At 37.3% G+C, this 26,980-nt stretch overlaps 1 protein-coding gene across 1 annotated transcript in view; it reads right to left on the reverse strand.

Annotated features, from left to right (window-relative positions):
• Positions 1-26,980, reverse strand: part of Diaph3 (diaphanous related formin 3) — a 453,079-nt gene that overhangs the window by 331,768 nt on the left and 94,331 nt on the right. Inside the window, exon 5 of the mRNA XM_051160890.1 lies at positions 21,933-22,063. Within this exon, the coding sequence (XP_051016847.1) occupies positions 21,933-22,063 (131 nt within the window). The remainder of the gene's footprint in view (positions 1-21,932; positions 22,064-26,980) is intronic.

Here is a 26,980-nt window from a genome sequence, read left to right on the forward strand (position 1 = left end):
GGAGTCTACCACGGATGCATAGTTGCATGTCCATCTACAGAGAGAAAAGCTTAGTCAAGGTCTCTGTGAGAGGAGTAAGGATGGGATGGAATGGGTAGTATATCATCAGAAAATGCTCCCCACAGTTCACAAACGTCAACTAGACTAAAAGGAACTGTGGTTTGTTTGTTTTACTTCTGACTAAGGCAGGTTCCAAAGCCCCATGGATTACTGAGAAAGGGGCATCTGGAAGAAAAAAGAGCCTACTTAGCATGTAACATTACAGTGGGCACTCATCTTGTTTACTGTCCTTCTCCACCTAAGACCTGGTGTCTGGAAGAATCTGGTCAAGGAGATGGAGATAGGGCAATGGTTCTTTGCCTATGTGATATGACAGACAGTACATCCTCCTAAGGATATGTGCATCATCTACCTAAAGATCAGAAACTATGAATATATAATAGAACATAGGCAAAGGGAGAATTAGGTTACCAACCAAGTAATCTTTAAATTAAGAGAATAGAGCTAGATTACTCAGTTTGTCCAGCCTAATCATATGACTCTTAGAAGTTATAATTCACTTGATTTAAAAGATCAAAAGTGGAAGATTCAATATATGAAAAGAAATGAACCTACCTTTATTTGTCGTGTGTTTTGTCTATTTGTTCAGATTTTAGTTGAGTTCATTCATTCTTTCAAAGCTTTCAGTATAAGTGTACTGAACTTAATTCATTATAATTAGAATATTTAAGATATTATAAAAGATTTTATTTCCCCAATTTAATAGCTAATACACCGAAATTAAATTGATTTTTATACGTTCATCTTGAATTCTTCATCCCTGATGAAATGACTGATAAATTCTAAAAAAACATTTGGTAATTTAGAAATTCTCTTTTTAAACAATCATCCCAGGAATGGAAGGATACAAGGGATGGGATAACAATTTAGATGTAATCTGAATAAATTAATTAAATAATAGAAAGAAAAAAATAAACAATCATCCCTCCTGCAAACACAAACTTTTGTGTTTCCCTTTGTAATCTGTATGCTTGCCATTTTCTGTTTTTGCATCTGTGCTCTGGATATAACCTATGGTGTGGTAATCAATAATGGAAGTAGGCAACCCTTGTCTTATTCTCATTTTATGGGGGAAAGATGTAGTCTTTCATCATTAAATATAACATTAATCTATAGGGTGTCTTTTGAACTCTTTTTGTAATACTATTTTATGTATATGGATATCTCGCCTACATGTATGTCTGTGAATAACATACATATCTGGTACCCCTGGAGGCATAAACATGGCACCAAGCTCCTGGAACTGGAATTTCAGATGCTTGTTAGTCACTATGTGAGTGCTTGAAATCTAATTCAGAAGTTCTGGAAGAGCAGCCAGTGTCCTTAACCACTGAGCCACCTCTCCAGTCTTTTATCAGTCAGATTTTTTCACTATCAAGTGGACAAAGTTAATGAATGTATTATTTGCCTAGAGCTATGACAAGAAAGTAAGAAAAGGTGAATGGTTCAAGTCAACATATATACTCGTTTACATCATGCACATTTTCTTGGTAAATTGTTAGGTGTTGTTTAAGTTCACAAAGAAGTTGCTGCTTGAAATAACACTGTCAATGTCTCATTCTAGAGGTAAATATTTTTGCTTTAATTTTTATAAAGCCCTTTATTTGGGGGTGGGCTTTGCTGCCAACTTTGTGAGCCAGAGGGAATAAGACAAAGACCCAAGTGTATAAACGTCACATTCATAAAAGTAATTGAATAACAAACCAATTTTAACAACTGTATAAGGATGGGAATACAGCTAAGAGAGAGAGTATTTACCTAGCATGCATGATGCTGTAAGCTCAGTTCCCAGCTCTGCAAAAATCTAAGTGTTTCTAGTGAAAGAAGAAGCTGGAAGTTCAGACACAGAAAACCTCATCTGTGCCGAGAAAGCTCAATTGAAAACTCCAAGTGACTGCCTCAACTTCCCTAGTGGCAGTGGTTCTCTATTGGATGCAATGAGCACCACTTTGATAATGTTACTCTACATTTTACAATTTGTTCTTTTACTTAGAGACCTCACCTAAGGGGACATGCTGCTCTTCCCAGGACTCTATGAGTTGGAACTCCAGCTGGCTGCCATAACAGAGCTTCCCTGGAGGCTTCTGCTTGGTGTTTGTAAGCTCCCTCTGGTGACATTACCTTCCTGCTGTTACTGTTTCTTTTATTTGAAAGCTTCACTGGAGGGGACTCTCTCTACCAAATGTCCAGCTGACTAGCTAAAAGGGACTGCTCAATCGATTTCTATTGGATACTCTGAGCATTCAATTGAATAATGTTTTGCTATCTTCTGTCTACCAGTTGCTATTTATTATTACTTTAGCTTGCTGTATACTCATTCAGAACTCACCCATTCGAAACCAAAATTATGTCTAGCATAAATCATTCTCCACACTCTATAAAACTGTACTTCGAGACAGTACAAGAGTAAGATGTCATCCAGAAGACAGCATCGTGTGAATACTGTTTCCGAATTCCCAGAGAAGTTACTAGCTACTATTAGCTCTTCCTGTCCCCTCATCTCCACAAAAGGACTCTGTGCTCTTGTGATGACAAGAGTCATGCTGTAACCGTTTGATCTTCTAATACTGTGATAAAACATTCTGACCAAAGCAACTCGGAAGAGTAAAGGGTTTATTTGGCTTCTACTTTCTGATCACAATCCATTATTGTAGAAAGCCAGAACAAGAATCCAAGCAAAAACCTTGAGACCAAGACAGGAGCAAACACCATAAAGGAATGCAGCTGGCTTGTTCCCAAAGCCTGGTCACCTTGCTTTTGTTTTGTTTTTTTACTTTTTTGTTTTGTTTTGTTTTGTTTTGTTTTGTTTTTTGAGGCAGGGTTTTCTCTGTGTAGCCTTGGCTATCCTACACTTTGTAGACCAGGCAGGCCTCAAACTCACAGCAATCTGCGTGCCTCTGCCTCCCTGAGTGCTGGGGTTACAGGCATGCACTACCACACCTGGCTGCAAGCTGGCTTTTTAATACAACCCAGGTCCACCTGACCAGAGAGGTAGCACTGCCCACAGGAAGCTGGGCTCATCCCACATCAAACACTAATCAAGAAAATGAGCTAGATCCTTGTCTATGGGCCAATTAGATGAAGGCAAATCCTCAACTGACAATCCCTCTTCCCAGGAAGACGACTCTAGCTTGTGTAAAGTTGACAAGCTCCATCGTGCTGCCACAAGAATTACATCACATTACATAACCCTATTTCTAAATAAAAAATGACAATGTAAACAAATATTTGAGGTGTCATTACACTCTCTGTCCTACTTTTTCTGAGACTTGTATATTTATTTCTCTAATCAACAAGTATTATTAGATTTTGGCCAAGTTTTACTCTGAGTAATCCATCTGATCATATAACTTGTCTTCTTCGGCTTAAGTTACAGGGCATTAACTAAGAATCTTTGTGTGTATAGTTAAGGTATACATTGGTCTATAGACTATGCAGTATACTTCACATTTTCATGTTTGTATGGTCTTCATCTGGTTTAACTATCAGGTAAAAGAGTAGTGAAAAAACTAAAATGTTTCTGAATGGCCTGCTTCCCTCAAGAGTCTTCTCCATTAGATGTGTGACACATTCTCCAGGGATAACATCCATACGTGAACACGGTTGGGGAGACATTTTAATTAGGAATTTCACTGACTTACTACTTATCAACCCATCTAAATTTTCTGCTTTTTACACTATACTGCATACGAAGTAATGGTTTAACATATTTCAAAAGAATTGGCTTATCTTATCCAAATTATTCAATTTGTGTACTTAAAGCAGGTTACAAATATGTTGATCTGTTTTATGTTATTCTAACAAAATGCCTGATGCTGGGGACCTCATAAAGAGACAGTTTATTATTTAGTTCACAGGAGACATAAAGTTCTACATTGGCCAGCCTAGTGTGTTCAATCTCTAGCAGAAACCACTAGATAATGTCATCACATGGACATTCTTGAGGGGAGAATAGCACAGGGTGACTTTGTTTCACAGAGAAGAATAAAGCTGGGCATGGCACAGCTTTTTCTTAAGGCAACCATTTCCCCCCTGTGGATTCTGAAGGCTTTAATCCTCAACCACCACATTAATCCTAGCACCTAGTCACCTTTTAACTTACTTCTCTTCAGCAATTCCTTTCCTACATATTCGTTAACCACACCTGAGATCTCACTTAAGCTCCCCTGCGCCACGTCCCCTGGAGCAGCTAATTCCTTTACTTCCATGCTAACAGCAGCAGAGCAGCGTGTGCAGCTTCGCTACCACCTTCCTCTCCAAACACTTTAGGCATGTAACTCTCAGAGCTGCTGTCTAGAACTGAAAGGAAGCCTCTCCTGCACACCTCTGTGCTCAGAGTTCACCTGCTGACATCTGGAGTAACATCCTGCTACTTCCCCTACCTCCACCATCTTCTTCGCAGACCACCCGCTTGGCCTGCTCTGCATCGTGTCCAATAAGAAACCCATTGCCCTGGAAATGGTTTTCTCTGGCTGTCCTTCCTTTCTGCTTCTAAGACTTTCAGTCATACCTACAATAGTGTTTCATAGCTGTTTTAAAGGTTGTCAGTGGACAAGTCAAGGATATTTGTTGTATACTGATTTTTCTTCCTCCAATTTGGAATGTTCTGGTATGGTAGGTTATACTAAAACATGGGGATTTGGGGTATAAGATATGGGGTATAAGAGGAGAAAACACCTCAACTGCCAAGAAGGAATAGGATTTCAAGCTTCACCTGAGTACACTATAAACAAAGAAGTCTGCCTAACATGGCTGGAAACTTGGCCTCTACAGATGGCTCTCTAGCAGGCAAGAGCAGCACCTTTACCATATAACATTTACTGGAAGTGTGGAAAGGGCTTGTTACAAAGGTGCTGGTGGACTCAGCTGGGAATGGAAAAGACTGTCTACTCTAGTGTAAAACTGAAGGTCCAAGCTTCCTGCTACGCTTTCTCTCCTGTGAGTAGGAAAGAGCCATGGGTTTCTTCTATGGTGTTTTTTGGATAGACTGATAATCTGCAAAAGGCTACCTGGCCTAGCCAAAGGACAGAGACAAACCCAATAAAAAGAAAGCTAGAACAATAGTCAATATGCTAAAGCACTTGTGTAGGTCACATTTAAAAATGTAGATTGCAAATCCTATTTTTTTAAATGTTTTTGCTCCTATATAGGAAATTTACACAAATATATGAAACAAAAACATTCTTAACCATTTTCCAACTACTCAGATAACTCAATTGCTGGTATTTCTAATATGTATATGAAACACTTATTAATGCCTGTGGCTAACAAATACTATTTCCTAACATCCGCACATTTTGGCTCCCACAAAAAAGTCAGTAGGTTTGTTTCCAAATCTGTTCTTAACAATTGTGCTGCTTTGGCAGATGATGATGATGATGATGATGATGATGATGGAGGAGGAGAAGAAGGAGGAGGAGGAGGAAGAAGAAGAAAGAAGAAGAAGCAATAAAATCATATAAACATATAACATATCATGTAAAAGGAAAGACTTTGGAAAAGCTCCCATGGTTTCCATATTTTAATTTGGTATAGAAGCAGATGTGAGTGGTACTGTGAATAAGTGGAACACAGCAACTAAAACATTGTTTCAAAGATCACTAAGTCTATACTCAGATTAATCTGTTGTAGACCCTTTTTTAGGCTCCTGTTCCATTTTAAAACACCAACATCAGGAAGACAATGGATAATGTGTGTGGCTCAAGGAATCAGCACACTCACCTACACCAAAGCAAGTTCTGAGTCCCACATCAATGTCTAGACAACTCAGTCAGGCAAGAACTGAGACTAGGGATCTAGATCAGGGATCTAGAATATATTGAAATTCAACTGTTCTCCTAAAGGAACCTGGCAATAACATGACTCCTGCTGACATTCTACGGTACTCATCCATCAAGATCTGGCTCAGCTTCTTCCCATAGTAGATGAGAACAAAAAAAGGTTCACAACGGACAATGTAGAGAGTAAAAGACCTTGGAACACTCAATCCTAAATGGGATACTCCCATCAAAGCCTTTCCTAGGGGCTCAGGGAACCATGCAGAAGAGGATGCAGAAAAAGTATAGGAGCAAGAGTGGATGGAGGACACCAAGGAAACAAAGCCTTCTAAACACAAGTGGACCGACTGATGCACATATAAACTCACAGAGACTGTGGCAGCATGCCCATGTGGCCAGGACAGGTATGGGCAAGATGGTCACCCAAGAATGAGGAGACATGGACACATACCTCCAATTCCTAACCCAGACGCTATCTTCAAATGACAACTGTTTGCAAATGGAAAATAAGTTTTCTATGGTGGAACCTCACTGGGGATACAAACCACAAGGACAGGCTCCACGCTTAGAAGTAGATGCCAGCACAAGATGAACTCAGTGGTATTTTTGGAAGTTCTTTGTCTCATAAAGCTTTGGGGGGGGGTGGGATGGGGGGTATAGGTCCTTTGCATATATATTATGGTTTCTGTGGTTTTTTAATGGAATTATTATGTATGTGAAAGTCTATGTTTCTGCATCTATATGTGTTTCTTGTGCTTTTTCTTTGGCTCTTTTCCTTGCTTGCTTTGTCCTATTCTATTTTGTTTGCTACTGGTTTGTCTTAATTTAATTTCAGGTGCTTATTTTCTAAGAACAAAAAGAAAGGGTGTGGATTTGGATGGAAGGAGATTTGGAAGAGTTGAGGAAGAGAGAAACTAATCAGAATATATCATATGGAAAAATCTATTTTCAATTAAAAAATAAAGAACAATGGAAAAATAAATAATTGTCTAGATTAGTAGTTCCCAACCTTCCTAATGTTGTGATCCTATAAATACAATTCCTCATGTTGTGATGACCACCAATCACAAAATTATTTCCATACTTTATAGCTGTAGTTTTGGTACTGTTATTAATTGTAATGTAAATATGATATGAAAAAAATCTGACATACAACCTCTGTGATAAGGTCAACCAATCCCCAGGGATTGTGGCCCACAGGATGAAAAGCACTGGTCTAGATAAAGAATGTTTATGTTTTTAACTGTCAAAATGTTTAGAATGTATTTGAGTCATTTATTTTATGACATCGTGCTCTCACAAATGTTTCAATTCACAAAGCAAAGGTGTTAAGCAGTCGGACCTCCTTATAGACTCTCTTCCCTCTTTACTCTCACATACGCATGCAGTCACTATATAAATTTGGTCTTCACTGTCTTTAGTATAAGGTCATATTAACTTCCTGTAAGGAACAAATATTGTCACAATGAAAGACTAATTTTTAGTTACCCAAAAGAATAATCTAACATGCATATCTAAAGAAAAATAGTGTATTTTGCTGAAGATGAACAGAAACATCTTAAAGACTAAGGGGGTGGGATGTGATATTACTGCACATATGTGACAAACTAACAAATTTCATACCTTGACTTAGAAGGTCAGCTTTAATCCTGTATAATATCCAGATCCAAGTTATAGTCCTCTGTCACCCTAATACATCACTGATGCCGAATATAATTATAACTGATTTTACACTTTCATTTTCACCTACCCTGAGCAAGGTGACTAAAGGGTTGAAATGAACTGCTCTGAGGGAACGTGGAAAGCATTAGTATGCCCTGTAGGGCAAGACATTCAAACATCCACATCCCATTCAATGACCAGTTCACAGAAAATTACAGTAAATTAGAAAAGAAGAAAGAAAAATATCCGAAATTAAATAATGTTTTGGGTTGTAAAACACATCAAACTTTAGATTATAACTGTTAAAGAGTATTTGAGGAAACTTTCTGAAAAAGTTACACAGTGAAAATTGACTACTTATTCCTACACCCCACATTAAATGACAGTAATAAACAGCAGTCCATTTTCTTCATGCCTTTAACTATCACAGATTCATGGCTGTACTGAATCTGGGATAGTTTTGCAAATCAGATAAAGAGAAGTCAGTAAAAAGCAGTAGTGAGGCAGTGCAAGGCACTCTACACCTACAGGTGAAAGCACGGGACTGCTGAGAACAGCACACGGCACACGTCCAGTGAAAACCAATCCCCGAGCTCAGAGAAACATCAGGAAGAGAAAGGTTCCTATTCGGTACAGTAACTCAGAGCAAGTAGACTTCTCAGTATCAAACAGAGTAATTAGTTCCTGAAAGAACTGACTAAATTACGCACCTTCACGTTCTGAGGAAGAATCTACATTTCAGGGTCTCCTGCATCCATGTCAAGACAGCCAATATGAGTCACATTATTCCTAATCAAATTCATGATCCACCCTTGGGTTACAATGTTTGTGCCTTCTTTTGTGTCTTCAGCCATAAAGCCTGTTCATAGAATCATCTCCTATATAAAGCATGAATCAATTCCATCTGCCCAGCATCCTTTAAGTTTCCTTCTTTGAACCCTCCCTACCTTAGGCCGACACCCACTCCAGCCAGTGCCAACTTCTCTTAGGCAATTTCACTCCAAATGGTGAGTCTCTATCAAACCCATGAGTTACTCAGTATTCGGTCTAGCTTTTCCCAACCAGACTACAGAAACTTGCTCTTCTCTAAGGTTAACAAGCCTCCTGTTGCCATGAAACAGTGTTGTGCCCCACGTCAAGGTACTGTCCTGCGTGTTTTGCCACACTCTTCTTCAGTTCAGAGAATCAGCCTTTTGGGTTCTTGTCCTCCCCCACTGGCTACATTTCATGTTATTCTGGCTCTTCTTCCTGTATGTAATGGTTTCTTTCTGGACTCTTCTGAACCTGGAAGCCTTGAAGCTTGTATCTTTACTCTCTGACCTTATGCATGACACCTGACCTGGGATGTCATGCATTAAAGGGCTGGTGAAATTAACAATTTCCATTACAACTATTAACACTACTGTGTACACATTTGTTCAAGGCAAAAATCTTGGTGTCATTCTTGATTCCCCCTTTTTATCCATAATCTGTCAATTCACTAGTAAGTCCTAAAGTTTGTACCTTCAGTTTATACACAGAATCTACTCACTCGCTTGCAATCGCACACTTCCACAATCGTCATCCAAGCCACCGTTATCATCCCTATAACTATGTGTCACACTGCTATGATCCTTACTTTGTATATATGAGAGAGTGAGGAAAGGTGACATAATAGGAGTAACAGAACACAGAATACTGCACATGGTAGGCAAATACTCTACACCACCAAGCTACCTCTTCAATCACCAAGAAGTGTTCTTTAAATGTCACTATTCATCTTCTTGAAAATCTTCAATGATATCAATTGGTTTAGAGAAAAAAAAAGTCCAGTCAAGACGTAGCAACTGCCAACCTCTAAAAGTCTGTCGGAGGGAGTCTAGCCTCATCTCCCCTCTGTCCTGCCATACTGCTTCCCTACCTCAGGGTCTAGCTCAACCAAGATGTACTCAGTCCAGCACTTGCATTCACTTGCTCTCTGAAACAGCAATAGTTTTGTTAGCAGCTTGCATCAAAACAGTCCTCATTTTTCTACTCTTGATCCCCTTTATTTTTCTTTAGTAAACTGATACAATGCTTTTACATAACGTTTCCAGGTCACAGTCATTCATGTTCTCCCTACCTGTTAACTCCCACCCACTCCATGGCATCCTAATTTCCGCCTCATATCTCAGACGCCTCTTGTTTACCGCATAGGGATAAGAATACAAACAGCTTGGTTCTAGTAACAAATTCTGCCCTATACTCTAATAGTGTGTTATTCTATGACATATTCCAGTTTTAATTAGATAAAAGTTTATAATGTCACATATTCTTTAACACAGGTTGTTGTTGTTTTTTTTTTTGTTTTTGTTTTTTTTTAAGCTTAGGTATTTCTTTCACATGAGATCAGTAAATGGAAGGCAGGAAAAGCCCTTGCATCTTGTCTATTTTTCCAACAGGACAATGCATAAAGATACACTAAATATTTAATCTCCTTCTCAAAAAGTCAGCAGTATAAGTTTGTTCATTTCATTTTATTCTGTGCACCAATTTCCCTATTTTCATGTTACGATTTAGAGCTATTTACCATGGGCTGTCATATCTGGGTTCCACATTAAAATTCTAGAACAACGTATTTCTGAGAAATGTACAGCATCATAAGGAGTATGAAAGCTCTAAAGCACTACACATGGGGCATCAAGAGGAGATGGATGGGGATCAGGATTGAAACCAAGTAATCTTTGCACATGACAGACAGGTCTAAGAGAAGGAGGTGCTAAAGACAGCCCAAGCTCTATTTCCTATGCCTACAACCTGCTTATCTACTGGCCACTGCCTACATTACAAAACAACTAAAAAAAAAAAAAAAAAAAAAATAGGATGGCTTGTTTAGCATTATCTCAATAAGAACAAGATGTCTTGGATCAGCAACCATTCATGAAATGAGATCATGAGCCACCACAAAGTAAACCAACCAGTTTAGGTTTAGCCCAGTTGTAGAAGAGAACACATTAGGAGAGGATAACCATTCAAAGCATCTTATTTCTAAACCACTAAAATGAATAGACAGGGAAGAACACTGCGGCAGAGTGCAGTGGGGGAAGATGACTGAGTATTCTGAGACACTACAGACCATTCTCCAGTGGCAAGTATACTCATATCCCTGGCAAGTGTATTTTCCCTTTGGTAAACCTCCTTGCTATTTTCCCCCTTGTATTTTGTCAAGTTCTTCTTGAAAATATAATTCTGATAACATTATCATAGAGCTACATCTCAAGCAGAGACAAAATGAATTTTTGATTGATAAAACTGTATAGTCTAATAGGGTTGCCAACAGGTAGCAATTTCAGTGTTGTGTTCAATGGCTCAGGCAACCTGGCACAGATTAAGTACTCACAAGCCAAATTTGATAAGGGGTTATGGTACTAAACAGCATAGGCAAAGATGCCATTCCTGCATCATGGTTTGAGAGACAAAGGTCTGATTCATCCTTATATTACAGAAGAACTGAACGGCATCTCAGTTACCCAAAGCCTCATTTAGGTATTTTGTTTTGTTTTGTTTATTGTCACTCCTACAAATCTTTATGACAAAACAGCACTTGTTTGTTTTCAATATTCATTGTCCAAATAACGATAGAAAGTACAAAAATCCATGGCCAATGCAGACACTAAAATTCAATTTTACTTTTATAAAGTTTTCTGAATCGAACAGCAAAATTTCCTTCTATTTTCAAAGTTTTCCTCACCTCTGTAAGGCTTTTGCTGATGAATAGATAAGCATTTCTTTTATATACACATGAAAGAGAATAAGGCATATGTTTTCATTAGGCCCTTTACACAATTTAACTAGCAATACACTAAAACATAGTAGAAAGTTCAACTGATTAGCCTGAAAACAAATATGCTGGGCCTCTGTATGTAAAATACTAGGGACTTTAGTGCTTGAAGCTCAATAATTTCTCTCACTGAAGATTCTATCTTTGAAAAGGAAAACAGAAAAGAAAAGTTTTCGGGAAGTAACTCCATGTTGATAACTGCTGTAGTCTCAAACAAATAACCCAGACAACTATAGTAATGAAAAAGACGGCACTTTCTTATATTTCCCTTTATGTACTTGGAAAGTTTCATAAGTTTTATAACCATTTTCATTAAAACGTTGAAGAATATCACTATATTTTGTTACTGTCTCTTTAAAAGTAAGCTATTTTGGGTTTTCATTTACACCTTCTGTTATACTTGAATATGTGTAAATTACATCTTAAATATTCATTGTTCAAACCCAGTCATCCATCTATACCTCAACCACACCACCCACTTCTCAAATGCCCAATAACCACATGTGGCAAGTGGCTGCTTCATCTCACAGTGTGGACTCTCTGCACCTATCAATCAATGCAGAAGGTTTATTAACTGCACAAAAAAAAAAAAAAAAAAAAAATGAGGTTTTGAACTCTGTTACATTGGTACTGACTGTGTTAGCAGTATTTTTTAAAGAAGTCTATTGAAGTCATCCTAATAGGAATTTACATTTTATATTAAATAGACTGGTAAGGAGATACAAATATACCTACATGTTAGTTTTGACAATACACTAGGAAAATGTTACAATTCTAGGAGCTTTGGGGTCAAGTATAAATTAAGCTGAGTGGCTCTTTTCACTATCTAAAGAAGATAGATGTTTATTTGCTAAAAGCAATGGATGAATTACCAGTGTGCTCTACTCTGAATGTGTACTGTGTATTTAACATCAAACCTTTTAAGGCACAGGTAAATTTAACTCAGAAACCAAGTATTTAGAACTCATCTTGCTACATCTACACAGGCAGAACAAAGATCCTGTATGGATTACGTAAACAAAGAGGAGGCCTCCCCGGTGGAGAATGCTTGGCAAGGAAGCAGAAGCATCTTCATGCCCTCTGCAAACAGGGGAGGGGGAGACATCAACTCCTCCAGCACATTGTTCATTAATATTTGATTCATTTAAATCACTTTTAGAAAGGGCAGAAAAATTGTCTGAAATTAAAGCATGTGTTCAACAAATATTCTTAGAATGAGTAATAAAATGCTATAAAAATTATGAAGCCTGAATACTAATTAAGACATAAATAATAAAAGCCATGCTCTAGGATACATGGTATTACCTAAAGACAGAGGCAAAGATAAATATTAACTCCATACATTTACTCATTATAAAACAATTTTTTAAAATGTTTTTTAAGAGGCTTTAAAAGTAGTCACATTTCTCTGAGGAAAATACTACTAAAGGAAAAAAAAAATAAATCCCACTAATATTTTTAACCTACCTAAGGGGATGTTCCCTCCACTGCTAGGATAATAATGGTTCCCTTAGACTGGCTATCAGCAGCCACACTGGGGGCATCAAAGGACTATAACTAGATCCCGGCCTGGAGGGCATAGCTCCTTTCTCCTTTTTTGTCCCTTCATAACTGATAGAAAGCCCACCCAAGCTTTATTGTTCAAAAAGGGACTTCCTGCCAAAGGCAGCCACCCCAGCCCATTTTCATGTTTAGAGTCCTCTTCTTGATATGAATGCCCAATTATCCTTGAGATTTTTAAAAATTGTTCTTGGAACATCCATTATTTATTTCCTTTATGTGCTATTATCATATTGGATGGAGCACTAAGAGTGGGATAACCACTCAGAGGCTGTGTAAATGTGGTCAGTGGACATTCATAAGAGCTAAGTCCCCCAGACAGTGATGTCTAATAGAAGTGTTATCATGACAGAAATGGCCTCTACATACTGGCCAGTGCAGTAACCTTTAATCACAAGTTGCTGCTGAGCAATTAAAAAGGTGTCATTTTCTAATTCAATGTTAATTAATTAAATATAAATAATCACAATGACTAGGAGCTATTGTATTAAGCAAGAGAAGGGATGAACTAATATCTGCTGAGAATTAAAAACAGAAAAAAAGAATACAAATATTTAGGACACCAGACAACTTCTAGTGTACAATTTCAGAAACCATCATTACAAACACCTCTGTAAATCTGGGCATATTTTTCTTAGACACTCTTTAACTTTAGTATTTTTAAAAGTATTTTCCATCTCATATCTTAATTTGTAATTTAAAACATATCACTAGAAGATGAACAACCTACAGCATATTATTAATGAGAAGGAAATAACTAAATAACACAAAAAACATTAATAGTAACATGACAGCATAAGCATAAAAAAGAACAGAAATACACAAAAAAGCAATGAACACCTTGATATTGCGAGTGCTCTTGACAATGAATTGACCAAAATGAGTTTGATTTTTCTAATACATCATTCAGATGTATTAGAAGGCAGATTGTAAGAAAATTGGATCTGAGAACTCAGAACAGATAGTATAGTAGAGCAAGAAATGGCAGGTATAAATGACATGATTAGAAAGATGGGTGTATGCAATAAAAAGGTCTAATGTATGTACTTTAGATAGAAAAAGGATATTTAAAAAACAATTGGCTGAATTTTTCAGAAAGAATAGAAAAGACAAATTATTGAAAGAACTTAAAACAATCTCTGAAAAAGTGAATTGTATCAAAACACATTAGATATACTACTAAAAAAAAACATAACAACAACACGACACAACATGTTCTACAAAGGAATATGCTTTAGATGAGGGCCAAATTCTCAGAAATAGTGAAAAAAGAGAAAATATGATGGATGCTAAGAAAACATATGTAAGAAACATGATCTCTACATCATGCTATTCTCCCTTCAAAAGCAGAGGCAAATAAAACCACAGGCAAGGATTACTCCAAAGAGACATTTACCACCAACAACCTCTAAGGAATCCTAAGGAAATACTTGAAGAAATATCTAACTTATACTGTTAAAAAGAAAAAGGATGCAATTAAAATATCACTCAAATTAGCATCTAAATAAGTATTCAAGTATTCTTTAACTCAAGAAAAAACTAAAGATTAATACTTATTTCTTTCCTATATACATAATGTTGAAATAAATTTTGATCTATTATAAAAACAGAAGTAAAGAAATAAAATGAGAAATCAAAAATCACTACAAACTAAGGATAAATGAGAAGACTGCAGAAAAACACAGGGAAACAATGAGAGTAGGTGTGAAGCAGGTAAACAGAAGCTCGACACAGAAATTCAAAAGCAAATGTAGGATGAGAATTCATATGTAATTTTCAATCAATAAAAATAAAAAACTACAAGGTAAAAAACAAAGAATATTAAACTTAAACAAAATGAATTATTAACTTGAGCAGATCTAAGATGCAATAGTGAGAGGAAAGCATAACCTTTAGAACAGTAAGCAGAAGATAAATCCACTTAAATCAAGCTTTAAAAAACAAAAAAGAAAAGGAAGGAGGAAAGGATGGAACGGAGGGACAGAGGGAAGGAGGAAGGAAGGAAGGAAGGAAGGAAGGAAGGAAGGAAGGAAGGAAGGAAAGGGAAGGGAAGGGAAGGGAAGGGAAGGGAAGGGAAGGGAAGGGAAGGGAAGGGAAGGGAAGGGAAGGGAAAGTAGAAAAACAAGTAATCAGGTTGCTGAAATGGCTTTGCTATTAAAGGAACTTGCATGAAAGTTTGAGTTTGACCCCCAAATCCCAAAAGGCAACAGGAAAAAAACAACTCCAAAGAGAGAGGTGTCACTGACCTCCACATATGTGTTTGTGCCTGCACATGCCCATGTGCACACAATACACACAAGCACAGGGAGGGGAATAAGCTTTAAAAATAAAGGAGAGAAACAAGGTATCAATTATTCAAGAATCTGTGAACAATGAATTTGCGAGGCGAGAACAAAGGAATGACAAATTCAAATGTCAGGACAGAACTTACCACAGGACAGAAGATATGAGATTTTTTGAGGAATATGAACAGTTTAAGGTTACACTATTCCGTAAGTCAGTCCTGTTGGTAAGAGTTTTACTGTAACTACAAGCAGTTGTTTAAATATTTCTAATAATTTATTTTTAAATACTAGCGACATCAAAACTTTTGTCTTAAAAGACTTCTTCAGATCATGTTGGTCCCAGTGAATCTAGCACTTGCACCAGCTTTTTACATTAAGGGAGCACGCTTCGTATTATCAGCCAAGAATGATGACAACTAGATTATGGAGCTGGCATTCAACATACTAAATAATGACACGCAAACATTTTCACTTGTTCAGATATAAATGTATTTCCCTGCAAAATTGACTGAAACGATTTTGTCAAAGATTTATTTTAATTCAATCAAACCTCCCTTCAAAATACCCTAAAAAATTGTCTATAAAAATGTGAAAACATCTCTTATAAAACTGGAAAAGGAAAATGTAACTGTATATACAAGAAAACACTGCAGATCAGAAAACAATGACTTCATCACACACAGTTTCATGCGACAGAGATTTGTGCCCCCTACAGGTGCATCAGGCTTAGAAAACAAAGATGCATCCTATAACTAAGTGGGCACATGCATAAGTGAGTAAGAACAAGAAATGCTTGAAATCAATCATAACGGGGCTAGTGTACCTGTTTCTACTTTTAACCAATCACGCAAACAGAACAATTTGTGATATTTAGTAATTTGAAAAGATAATCTTTCACCAGTATTCAAAATTAGCTACAAACTGTCACAAAAATACTGAATAATCAATAAACCTCCTTGAACAAAATACCTTTACTCTCTTCACATCAACTCTTCATAAAAGAGTTAAAGGAGCTGGTCTTTAATACCTGGTTTTCACATGCTTTTCTCTCTAGGTGACAAGAGGTAAAGGAATTTCAGAATTTGATGAACAACTCTGAGAATATGCCATGGCCATGCGCAGGGGGCAAGTCCTAATCTGAATGGTAGGAAGGCTAGTTTTCGCTGAATCTGGTTTTTAAAAATTCTGATTCTGAAACAATATTATACAAGAATCACTGATCAGTTTACTGCACTTTATCCACAGCATCTGAGAATTTTAAGTGATGTGTGGACAAAAGCATATAATCCCAGAACTCGGGAGCCCAAGGCAGGAGGACTGCAAGTTCCAGCATAGCTAGACCCTATCTAAACAAATAGGACAAAGCATCACCGCAACAGTAAAAGAATAGTATCTGAGAGCACGCATCCACTAATGGCCCGAAACGTTAGCCAGATGGGTCACACACTGTACAGGCAGAGGCAAACATGAAAAGCTGCCTTTATGGGCAGATACATCATAAGAGGAAAGACCAAAGAGTTGATCATGGGCACACAGCCAAGTGTTACAAGGCATTCCTCTAGTGAAACATTGGGAGAACAAGTATTCAAGAAACCTCTCATCAGAGAGATTGCTCTGACAAGACTTTTGATTCTTTTCACTTAAAAGGACTTCATGGAAACAAAATGATTTACAATAATACATTACAAAATCTCTGTACCTGTGGAAAAAGTTCTCTAAGTATTTAATGGTATTTTACTGACTTTCTTTAAATAAAAATATAAAATATAATTTCTCAGTATTCTGAGGTATAATTTCAACAGGTTATCTAATCTATTGTACTATGTATGAACTGGTTCATACAAAATCATTTTTATCACCTCTTTTATTAGCATCACCGACTTTAAAGGCAGGAGAGGAAAAGGAAGAGGGAAGAAGCTACTTGGTGCTTAGTTATGCTGGGTCAGGCACTTGCACGTCATCAGTGACTTCCTTGTGCTTGATTTAATACACATTTCTTACTGAAAAAAAAAAAAATTATATCCCAAGTGCCCTGCGCCTGACATAGCAAGCAGAAATGCATGTACTTATCTCCCCTAGTGAATTCCAAAACACCCTTTCACTCCTATTAAACTCCATAGAAACAGGGTTTTCTTTCTCAGGCCACACTCTGAAGACTTGAGAAAATAGTAGGTTTATAATAAGTATTTGTGTATGTGTTTGTGCATGGTACACTGTGTTATGTGTTTATTCATGTATATAGGGGTAGGAGCACATGCCTGTGGATGCCATGGGTTCATGGTTTGTGCATGGTACACTGTGCTATGTGTTTATTCATGTATATAGGGGTAGGAGCACATGCCTGTGGATGCCATTGGTTCATGGTTTGTGCATGGTACACTGTGTTATGTGTTTATTCATGTATATAGGGGTATGAGCACATGCCTGTGGATGCCATGGGTTCATGGTTTGTGCATGGTACACTGTGTTATGTGTTTATTCATGTATATAGGGGTATGAGCACATGCCTGTGGATGCCATGGGTTCATGGTTTGTGCATGGTACACTGTGTTATGTGTTTATTCATGTATATAGGGGTATGAGCACATGCCTGTGGATGCCATGGGTTCATGGTTTGTGCATGGTACACTGTGTTATGTGTTTATTCATGTATATAGGGGTATGAGCACATGCCTGTGGATGCCATGGGTTCATGTCAAGTGTCTTAATCATTTTCCACTTTTATTTGCTGAGCCAGGGTCTCTCATTGAACCTAAAGCTTGTCACTTTGTCAAACTGGTTGGCCAGAAATCCCTAGAGTTCGCCTGACTCTGCATCCTCAATGTCAGAATTACAGCTATGCAGGACAACACCCCATTTTTCACATAAGCGTCAGGGATCCAAACTCAGGTCCCACACTTGTATGCCAAACACTTTATAGCAACTGTGCCATCTCCCCAGGCTCCTGGTAAATATTCTTAAATCAATGTATTTTACAGGTATAAATTAAGCTGGAAACACAAGTTACTAGCTCTACAAATACATCTATAAGTTCTCTAAGTTCAATCTCTTTTTAATAATAGACAAGCTATGACAAAAAGTAAAACCAAAACTTCATGGTTTCACTCAGCAACTCTCTCTTGCATTTCTCAGGTATTAAAGAATGAACTAGTGCAGAGATGAGGAGCACAGAGGGAAGCCTTCACATCAAAGCCATCCACAGCCTAACAAACACACTGGAAGTAAAAACCCATAAAACAAATATAACAAAAATTTTTGTTGTTGTTGTTGCTGTTGTTGTTGTTGCTGTTGTTGCTGTTGCTGTTGTTGCTGCTGTTGTTGCTGTTGTTGTTGTTGCTGTTGCTGCTGTTGTTGTTGTTGCTGTTGTTGTTGTTGCTGTTGTTGTTTATTCTTGTTCACTTCCATGTCCTAAAGTCCAAGTCTTTTGTTTTAAATATTTTTATGGTCAAAGACTTTCTCATCTTATATTGAAGCTTGAAAATGTCCAAAAAAAGTACTCATCCCAGAGAATATTCGAGGAAATCACTTTTCGAACTACTACCCATCAGCTGCACTATGCCATCCCACCTTCAAATGACCTCCCGGCGTTATGGACAAGCATTACCATATGTACTCTACACAATACCAACTGTTCCTTACACAACAAAAAGCATGAGCCCGCCAGGCGTGGTGGCACACTCCTGCAAACCCAGCACTCGGGAAGCAGAGGCAGGTGGATTGCTATGAGTTTGAGGCCAGCCTGGTCTACAAAGCAAGTCCAGAACAGCCAGGGCTACACAGAGAAACCCTGTCTTGAGGAAAAAAAAAAAAAAAAAAAAAAAAAAAACACCTCAATACCCAGCTTTCTCAGATGCATTTTCAGACTCTTGACTATTCAAGTATTTACTGACAACTTCTTAAATTTTTTTCAAGAATCTTTTGGTTAAGACAATGATCTAATTCATAGTTAACATAAAGCCTCATTGAAAACTAAATTCTGTCCTTTAAAGTATCAAAGTTAACACTTTTTAAAGTCTGCTTTGTGCTTTAATAAATACCTCCTATATTCCAGTAATCTACCAAAAAATTAAATGTGGGTGTTTATCACCATTACTTTCTTTGCCTTTTATTTTATTTTTTATTTTTTACTTAAGCACTTCACATCTCAATTGTAGCCCCCTCCCCCTCCTCTTGGCCCCTTCTATCCCCTCCCACCTGCCCCTCAGAAAAAAAAAGACATCGCCCCCCCCCCAACCTGCCCCACATTTCCAGTCTCACCAGAACTGTGTATTTCCTTTTTCAATGTCCTGGAATGGCAGCCACACCAGAGTGAAGTGATTTAAAGGCATGGAACTGAGACCATGTCAGAAACAGGCCCCATCCCCTTTCTGGGGGACCCACATAGAGGCTATGCTGCCCATTACGTATATATGTGTAGAGGGCCTAGGTTTAGTTCATGCCTGGTTCTTGGTTGGTGCTTCGGTGTCTGCAAGCCCCTTTGGTCCCAGGTTAATTAGAACTATTGGTCTTCTTGTGGAGTTCCTGTCCCGTCTAGATTGTTCTATCTTTCCCCCACTCTTCTACAAGGCTCCGTATGCTCTGCCTAATGTTTTTAACTGTGAATCTGTTTCTGTCTCGATCCATACCTGGGCAGAGCCTCTCAGAGGACAGCCATGCTAGGCTCCCATCTGCAAACACAGTAGAGCATCATCAAGTGTCAGGGGTAGGCTCTCCCATGGGCTGGGCCAGGCATCAGATGCACATCTCCTTGATCTCTATTCTATCTTGATCCCTGCATATCCTGAAGGCAGGGTAAATTCTGGATGGAAGTTTCTGTAGGTGGGTTGTTGTTCCCTTCTCCCCACCAGGAGTCCAGTCTGGCTAGAGGGCGGCCTCTCTAGTCTCCATGACCCCCACCACCAGAAGTTTCAGCTAGTGTCTCCCCCATATACACCCAGGAGCCCACCCTGTTGCAGGACTCCAGCTTGTCTAAGTGGTGCTCCCAAACATGGTGGCTCCTCTTTCTACAAGCCCTCTGTCCTCTCGCCCCCACACACTATATATCTGATCCCCACCATAATTTCCCTCAGTGTTCCTTCTCCTATCATGTTCCCTCTCTTCAATAGCTTCCACTGACCATTCTATTTTCCCTTCTGAGTAATATTCCAGTATCCTCCCTCGGGTCCTCTTTGTTTCTTAGTTCTTTGGGTCTGTGAACTGCAGTATGGTTATCCTCTACTACACTGAATCTATAGATTGCTTTTGGTATGGTGGCCACTTTTACTATGTTAATCCTACTGATCCATGCGCATGGGAGATCCTTCCATCTTCTGATATCTTCAATTTCTTTTTTCAGAGACTTGAAATTATTGTCAGATAGGTCTTTCACTTGTTTGGCTAAAGTTACACCAATATACTTTATATTATTTTTCGCTATTGTGAAGGTTGTTGTTGCCCTAATTTCTTTCTCAGCCTGTTTGTCTTTTATATAAAGGAGGGCTACTGATATTTTTAGTTAATTTAGTTAATTCTGTATCTACCATAAAGTCTCTATGAAAACTAAATTGTGTTCTTTAAAGTGTCAATTTAACACTTTTTTTATTCTGCTTTATAGTTTACCAATTATCTCTTATATTCCACATATCAAAATAATTAAATAAATAAATATGGGGTGCTTATCACTATTACTTTGCCTTTAAATTTTTAATGCAATATTTCACAAAGGCATCAAAATATAGGCCAACCTTAAAAAATATATAATTGATCTATAAAAAAAACATATAGTAGTGATGTCACATAAAAGACACTCAACTAAATTTGGATTTCAGGTAGGTTTTGTTGTTCTATTTTCTTTTTTGTAGGCAAGTATAAAATTCCGACTTGATTGTACATGCTCATTCTTCTATTTGTTTTTTTTCCCCCTTTATAACTTCTATTCTTTTTTTCTTTATGTTTTTAACACATTTTTATTGAAAAATAAAATAATTCATATTATATCTCATTTTCTATCCCATCCCATGCATCCTCCCATTCCTCCCTCCCTCCCACTTTCACCCCAATCCTCCTTCCCTATGACTGTGACAGAGGGGGACCTCCTCCCCCTGAATAGGGTACTAGGGTATCAAGTCTCTTCTTGGTAGTCCGCTATCCTTCTATTTGTTAAACATAGCAACATTAATCTAAGGCTCCTACATAGGATTCCATTTTCAAAAGAGGGAAGGAAATTAACAAGTGGTATGCCTTTCTGTGTCAAATAAGAATAAGCAAGCATTATAACAATATCAAAACTAAAAGTAAATCTTAACCATATTAAGTTAAATTTTTATCTATTTGTTCTTTCACAAAACAAATTCATAAGAATTTATAAAATTGCTTTAAGTTCATGAGTTATGTTTTACTCAGTTATAAATACTGTGATCTTTTCTTCATGAATATAGTTTTATTCTTTTTTATAATTTTTTTTTTGTTTTTGAGACTATAGTATTACTGTATCATGTGTGTCTTCCCTTTCATTCCTCCAAGGCATGTTTTGTTGTTGCTACATGGGGGTGTGTATGTTACATGTGCATGTGGTATGTGTATATGTGTGTGTATTCCTAAATGTATAATTCAGCATGCTCAGTCTGTATAATGTTACTTGTATGAATGTATTTTCAGGAATGACCTTTTGGTATTGGTATTTACCTTGAGAAACAGGTAACGTATATAACGTATACCAGCTATTTGAAGATGAGCTAAGTAAAACTGGCAGACTAGGTGATGTCTAGTTAACCAAGTAACACACCACAGTGATGTCCAGGGATGAGTTACCTCACAGGATTACTGGTCAACGATACTCGTAGTGACTCCAGATATGTGAAAAGCCTCTCGTCAGTATACCCCATTTTCAGCTCATGGATAAATTCCTGAGGTGAGATCTGTCGGCTACTTCTAAGACTTCCCTGTAAATCAAAAGAAAGATTTTTAACTCATGTTCCATGAAGATTATCCATAAGATACCAAGTTCTTCACATTTTTCCTAGTAGCAGCTATATATAACTAACAAAATTACTGTTTTGAGGTAATAATGTTCTAACTAAAAAGCTATAAAATCATAATTTTATCCACAAATAAAAATAAATAAAATGAGCATTTGAGGATGAAAATAATTGCTTTTTCAAATGTAACATGTCATGGAGAGTTACTAAGAAACATAAGATAGAGTAATATTTAGGCATATTCAACTATTAAAATTCAATAAAAATAAACTTATTAAAATAAGCGCTCTGAGCAACACAGAGCTGTTAGTCACTGGTTCATTCAGTTTCCAGTGGGAGTGTAATTTTAGGCAATATAGACACTCAGGTTATTAAAACTTGAGTCGGGAAGAAATGGAACAAAAGGAAATGATGATTTCTAATTCCTGCAACAGGATCAAGATCTCGAAGGACAAGCACCCCCCTTAACCTAGCAGATAAAGAAGAGCCATGTAAGCAGCAGAGGAAATGTAGGGACAAAATGGGGCAGGGAGAAAGGATCTACCCTCAGGATCTGCTGGGCAACAAAGAGCATTGGGCAAACAGCCTGTAGTGCTTTATGGATCTCAAGACATCTCTGAACAACTCAATAAGTGGCACCCACACCTGGCTGGCAATGAGTTTTGAATTTGTCAAATCTACAGCCTTTTGGATGAGTTTAAACCCCTGTGCAGAGTGACTCAAGTGAAAGGTTTGTGTGGGAAAAAATATTCTGTGTGTGTGCATGTTTACATACAAAGCTTATAAAACGTGAGTCTAGCATGCTTTTTCAAACATGCTGGTGTTAGGTATCCCGCCCCAGCCCCCTTTTCTGCCCTACCCTCCTAATCTCCTTCCCACTTAAACATCTCCCCATATTATTGATTTTCCGTTTCCCATTCTTATACCCATCCTTTAAGATCTTGCTTACTCCTCACCACCAATGATACGATCCCTTTCCAGATGGCTGGATCTACAGGTACTCCATATTGGGTGCCTGTGTGTGCACGCACGCGCACCCAACACACTTGCAGACAAAAGCACAAGCATATGCAAAAAGGAAAAAACAAATCAAAAAAACAGACAGACAATATGGAAGTGTCCCACTATACTCTTAATTTTCCAAGGGAGATTTTGGAAGGATCTAGTGTGTATGAGTTGGAAGAGCTAGAATTCCTTCATTACTTGAAATACATTAAATGCCTACTAAATGTGAGCATATCGGCCCAGTTTTAATTGTTGAGAAGCTTAGTACACCTTTGGGTACAATCCCCAGCACCATTAACATACACACACACACACACACACACACACACACACACACACACACACACTATAATATAAATAGCAAGTGTTATTAGTGAGGAAAAATAAGCAAAAGGAGAAACAGGCATAGTACAAGGCATATATTTTTAAATACGGTGGTCAATGAAAGCCTCTCAGGTAGGAATTCAAAGGCCTGTGCCATGCCTGGTTGAATTAACATCTAAGGAAACAAGACAGCTAAGCTGGCAGATACTTCTTTAAAAAGTGTCAGAAGGAGTTGAAAGCTTCACAGGCCACTGAACTAGCATGGACATACAAGCCAAGATCAAAAGCACAGAGACCAGTTCAGAAGGTACGAATGTATCCCAGATGGGAAATGAGGAAGATAGCAAGGTAACAATAAGAAACTCTTAAATTTAGAGATTAGATGTACAAAGAAAAGGAGCTGAGCACATTCAAATTCAAATTAAAAGCATTGGCCTTCTTTTTGCTTTATTAATTTGCCAAAACATTATACAAACAAAGAAACAAACAAAGAAAACCATAAAAACACAACTAGTGATGCAAAACAAAATACCTTTACGGGACTGTTTTTATTCATGGTGAGATCAAAGTGGATATTTACAGACAAAGGCAAAGGCACAATCTCGAAAGAACTAAAAATGACAAAATAAAGCTTATAGGGCAACTGAAATAGTGACAAACATGAGCACCTAATCTCACCTCAGCCACGAATAGATAAGAATAATTCCTCTAATAGAGCACATACATTTTTTAAGTTATCAAGTACTGTCATGTTTAATACAGAAAAGTTAGAAAACATTAAAGCAACAGGAAGAAAAGGTGTCTCAAAATAACTCCTATTAATCAGCTATTTCTACGTAAAGCACTTATCATATATACTCTAGCACACAATATGTATGTGCATATTACTCAAAACATGCACTTTAATTACAAAAGAGCCTACTCATTACAAGCTTCTTTTATAACTGTATTTTAGAATAAACTCAAAATAAATAGTTCCCCAAGACTATGCTTCCTACAGCCCTCAGCCACTAACCAACTTCTTTCTTAACATGTCTCAATTTACATGCTGCTAATAACTTCTTCACATCAGGAACTGTTCATTCACTGTACATGTTACCAGGTGACTATCTGTATCAGTAGAGTACAAGCTTTATTAGCAAAACAGTGATGATTCTGACAAAATCAGTAAATCATCTCAGACGAAACAAAAGATGACATTCTGGGTAAAGAGCTATATGCTGTGTTGAGAGCTATGTTCTGGGAAGTTTTTGTTTTGTTTTGTTTTGTTTTGTTTTGTTTTGTTTTGTTTTGTTTTCAGAAGAATCCTAAAAGTATGTATCCAGATATCTGAAGATAAAGATTGGGGGGTGGAGGTAGCCACAAATGAAGAACTGTATTAAGAGTCGCAGCATTTTAGCAGCTAATTAACATGGAAATTTATTTCTTTTTCGTTGCAAAAGAGTAAAATCATATTCACAAATGTCATGATCACCTACATGAATTTAGCAGCATCATAGTCCAAGTTCAACACAGTAAAAGTAGTATTTCAAAATACTGAAAAATTTGAAAGAGGGAACTTTAAAATACTTTTACAACATTATAGGAACATCAAAAACCAAAAGTAGCAACAAAAAGAAATGAAAAAAAATGACCTAAAAACTACAAAATACTGGTCAAGAATTGACAGCAACCTAAATATAGATGTAACAGATGTAACAGTTTGTAGATGCCAAGGAAGAGCAAGAGTGCGGTAAAACCACTGAACCAGACCACTCCATGGGCAGAAAGAACGGTTTATTGGCAACCAAACTGCCAAGGCTATCTCTTGGGTGGGTATTCAAAAAGAAACTCAAAATGGCAGAAAAGCAAGCAGATTCATGTAACAGCAGAGTAGGTTCATGCAACTATTTAGGCTGTTCATAATGACTACGAACTAGATAGATGCTGCTGCCCAGAGTAGTTGACCTTTGGGACAGATTAAGGAAGGATCCCTTTCTTTCTGCCCTCTTTTTACCAAGCAGAAGTTCTTCTGTTTAGGTGTTTAGGACATTATCACAAGCACTGCCATGTAGGGGAGGGAGTGCTTTGGACCTACCACCAATATTTAGTTCTATTAAGAAATACACTGAGGAATATACTTCCCCAAGCATAATACATATATTCACTATAACTATCTCCAAAATCTTAGGGAGTTTTTCTCAAAATAGAATAAAGGGCCCATTTTCTCATTCACTATCAGTTCTAAAGACCACTGGTATAACAAAGTGAAATGTGGGATGGATCATCTCTGTGGGGAAGTCATTAAAGACAATGGTACTGGTAGTTACAGAAAGAAAAATCAATGAGCTAAAAAGCCAAATCTTCTAGAAATAAGGAAGGCTATTAGTAAATGCTAACATCTCTGTGTGATGCACCCAACAAGGACAGCAGCCCATTCTGACTAATTCACAAGTCCTTTGCAAGATGCCTCCATTGAGTGAATGAATGGGATCACACTAAAGTGAAAGCTTCATATAAAGAATTAAATAGGAGCAGATAGGGAAATCAATCACATAGAAAATATCCTTGTTATCTATAATATATTCTGAAACAAATGCTTACTTAGAAACATTTCAGATTAAGGACAGGAAATTAACTAATTGGAACATTAATTTTAAAAAAGAGAAAAAAGAAACCTTTCCTACCAAAATAAAAATATAAAAGAAATAAAGTTGCGAGGGGTGGGGAGGGAAATGTGTGAAGAAACAGAAACACTCCTTTTCAACATAGATCTTATGATCCTTTCATTTCCCCTAACTTCAAAGGAAGCAGAGGGTGGAGGAGCAGGGGAAAGAGGCTTGCTGCTGCATATCTTGCAATCCATTAGCCATAAAGATGAAAATACTTAGAAAGCTTTATCCCCTGTGGTATCAAAACACATTAGTGAGATAAGGATGTCTGCCTGACATCACAAAAATTAGAAGGCTATTTACCCCACATAATTTTTAAATCTTTTTTAATCCCTTGGTAAAATTCATTCTAAAATATCAATGGAAAAAAGTACAAAGATTATAGCTGTCATATTCTCTATTAAGGATATTCAAGGGCATAAAAGGTAGTATGCATACCTTTATGCATACTTCTGCCATTGCTATTTGCCTAAGCCAAGCATTCTCTTCTGCTAACTGACCATTAGAGGTAATAGTAGCCATTTCTTTTGACCTGTCTTGACCAGAGTCTTTCATTGCTGCCTAAGGACCTCCTTTCTTTCATCTCTGCTCAGTTATAAGGCAAATTCACTATCCTACATTATTTCTTTATACAATAAGTCAGAATATCATACATAAGTACATAAATTGGGGACAAAATAGAAGTGTACAGTTACCACTGCAGAGTATTAATGGAGTGGCCTATTCATCTTTGTCAAACAACTGAATGATTTTTATACAACACTGAAGAATCTATAATTTAATGTAGACCTTATTTTAAAAATAATGAAAGTAAAATGCATGGTCTAGATATATACAAACTGTTTAGGAAAACGATACCTGGAAATGCCAGCAAGAACTCATCCCTAACCTCTGTGTAACT

This window comes from Acomys russatus, chromosome 18 (genome assembly GCF_903995435.1).
Source record: "Acomys russatus chromosome 18, mAcoRus1.1, whole genome shotgun sequence".
Taxonomy (NCBI): Eukaryota; Metazoa; Chordata; class Mammalia; order Rodentia; family Muridae; genus Acomys; species Acomys russatus.